The 2425-nt window shown below is 35.1% G+C and overlaps 1 protein-coding gene across 2 annotated transcripts; it reads right to left on the bottom strand.

Annotated features, from left to right (window-relative positions):
• Nucleotides 1–359: 359 nt before the first annotated feature.
• On the bottom strand, nucleotides 360–1421 carry LOC149231376 (T-complex protein 1 subunit epsilon-like). 2 transcript variants are annotated; one of them, XR_016247440.1, is made up of 3 exons: nucleotides 1288–1421; nucleotides 825–1095; nucleotides 360–509 (listed from the first exon to the last, which is right to left on the bottom strand). XR_016247440.1 is itself a non-coding variant. In XM_089376289.1 (3 exons), exons 1-3 carry the CDS (start codon nucleotides 1357–1359, stop codon nucleotides 756–758), a joined length of 243 nt encoding a protein of 80 aa, XP_089232415.1. In that variant the 5' UTR covers nucleotides 1360–1421; the 3' UTR covers nucleotides 624–755. The 2 variants fall into 2 exon arrangements, 1 of the variants encoding a protein (XP_089232415.1); XM_089376289.1 differs by lacking the exon at nucleotides 360–509 and adding an exon at nucleotides 624–762 and having other exon boundaries at nucleotides 932–1095.
• Between the last annotated feature and the right edge of the window lie 1004 nt (nucleotides 1422–2425).

The following is a 2425-nucleotide window of genomic DNA, read 5'->3' as shown; positions in this document are numbered from 1 at the left end:
AGTTTTTAAGAAAAACAAGTTTCACAATAAAAGAAATCAACTTAAAGGTGTCAATAACCATACAAACCCGTCATTTTGTATCTCTATTAGACATAACAATCCAATCTATAATAGCAACTAGTAATAGAAATCAGCACAAAGCCACAATTACCAGGTCAAGTCCAGAAAGGTTCAAAACAAGTCACTGTTGTTTTGGGAGCAATACTGTTTGAAGACGACAACCTTCGAAATATTAACACAATCCCCAAAGAACAAAATATTTATGGAGTAGAGGCCCACCATAAACCTTTCTTGTTTCATTTGTAAACCTCAGACAAATATAAATCTGGCTTACTTTTATACAGAGAAAAAGTAGTGTCCTTTCAAAACCAAAAATGCAAATTATCAAATGGTACTAATGTAGACAATAAACAGCACCTGAACATATGAGATGGTTTAAAATATCATGCTCTAGCAACTATAATGAACCCATGAACATGAGGACCCCAATGAACATGTAACAAAACCCTAGATTGTAGGAACCTAAAAGATCAAAAATAGATTATATCTCAGATAATCTACCTTGATTTAAACACTCATCAATAAATGTGTATTGTTTTAGTGTATGTTATAATATATTTTGTATAGAGAGGCTTTACAGACTACAACATACTTTTTACCATCCCATAAAAGTGGGAAAGCAAATCCCAAATTGAATATGCACCATCCAGGAATCATCTCGAGTTTTAGACAGCAAAAAATCCTCAAATTTGTGCTTAGACACTACATGCACAACAAAACAGATTTCAGTATAACTGCTTTTCAGCTCCCGTCCTGAAGAAGCTTTGCAGCACGCATACAAAAATGTCATAGTTTTCTTCTGAGAATCAACTCTTTAAAGAATCTTTGGAGGATAAATTTAATATTGAAGTGATAATGTAGAAATTAATACCCGGATGGTGTTATAACATCATCAATTTTCAGAATCATCTTAACCACCTGTGTGGCAAGTAACAAATGTTGTTTTTTGCCGATCAGAGTTTCGAAGACATTTTGCTCCTTCATGTCATTTGTACCAACATCATTACAATCTATTCCCAAATGTGGGTTACTTTCCTGCACATGTTAATAATTCAAGCAAATTACGAAAAGAAACTTCATGCATAAAAATTGAGAATAAGAAACCAATGCTAAAAGTTAAAACCATCCTCCTCGGAAAAGTACTTCATAGAATTTTCACATAACAAAAAAATTTAGCCAATTCTTGTTCCAGAATGTCTTGTCTGGTGAAAGAGACTATATGCATACCCTTATCTGTTGAGCCTTTACTGCTGTCAAAGTATCAATAGGTTGGAGTCCACTATTTTCTGCAAGAGCCATTGGTACAGCATCTAGAGCATCTGCAAATGCCCGAACTGCATACTGTAGTAGATAAAAACAGAATTACATTTAGTTTATAGTAAAAACCAAAAATTACTTTTCAGACATGGCAATAAAACCCAATAGAAATTTAAACCAACAAGATTGCAAATAATAAGCACCATCAATATTATTTTCTGTAAAAACCATATGAAAGGACTTTAAATACTACTGACACAAATCAGCATTTACACACACCCAAAATTATACCGGTATACCAACCCACATAACTGCCAATCTTAATCATAGCTAGGAGCCACTGACCACTGACTATGCTTTACTTCAATAAGGCTAAGAAGATCACATTATTACAGACTACAGAATATGCACCAAAGCCACAATGAGGCCCAGGAACCAGTTAAAGATAAGGTAGGACATAGGAACCCTCATTCACAATTGGGTTAGTCGCTTCCATTATTAAGGAAAATTTACTAGGCAAATTGTTGGGCTATGACACAAGCATTTTGCTGCTTTTCAACTATGAAAGCTCATAAGATTAATAAACATGCACTGCAAGTATGTCATTTAGTGCACTAAATTTGTACAGCACCTCAATCGGGTCTACGTTGGCATTGGCAGTTTGCAATTCTGGCATCTTTATTGGAAGAATTTGCATGCTTTTTCTGGACAGTCCAGAGAAGCTAATGGAAAACTACTATTGTGGTAAGACTTTTCTGGGCAGGCTGCAGCATATATCATAGTTTTTGTGGCATATTCCATCTATCAAAGTAAATAGTCGTAAATCTCTTGCTGATAACTGGATTGACGTATTAGTGATGGCTTATTATTTGCACAAATGTTCCATGTCAGGTGTACATGCATGTAGGATAGGCCAGGGTGTGCACAATCATGTATCTGCCTCCTTGATAAAAAGAAGTCCACCCTCTGTTAGTAACCATTGGTTGTCACAGGAATCTTTATCCTTGGAGAGAAAAAATATGGCAGGGTTTTGATTCCAACTTTCCTTACCTTACCATGATCTAGATCCAGACACAAACCCAAGCAGGCATAAAAATTTTACATTTTT

This window comes from Pinus tabuliformis, chromosome J (genome assembly GCF_031772625.1).
Source record: "Pinus tabuliformis cultivar Carrire ecotype Pingquan chromosome J, CPIR1, whole genome shotgun sequence".
NCBI lineage: Eukaryota > Viridiplantae > Streptophyta > Pinopsida > Pinales > Pinaceae > Pinus > Pinus tabuliformis.
Note: the sequence above shows the minus strand (reverse complement) of the source record. Positions and strands in the feature narration are given on the sequence as shown.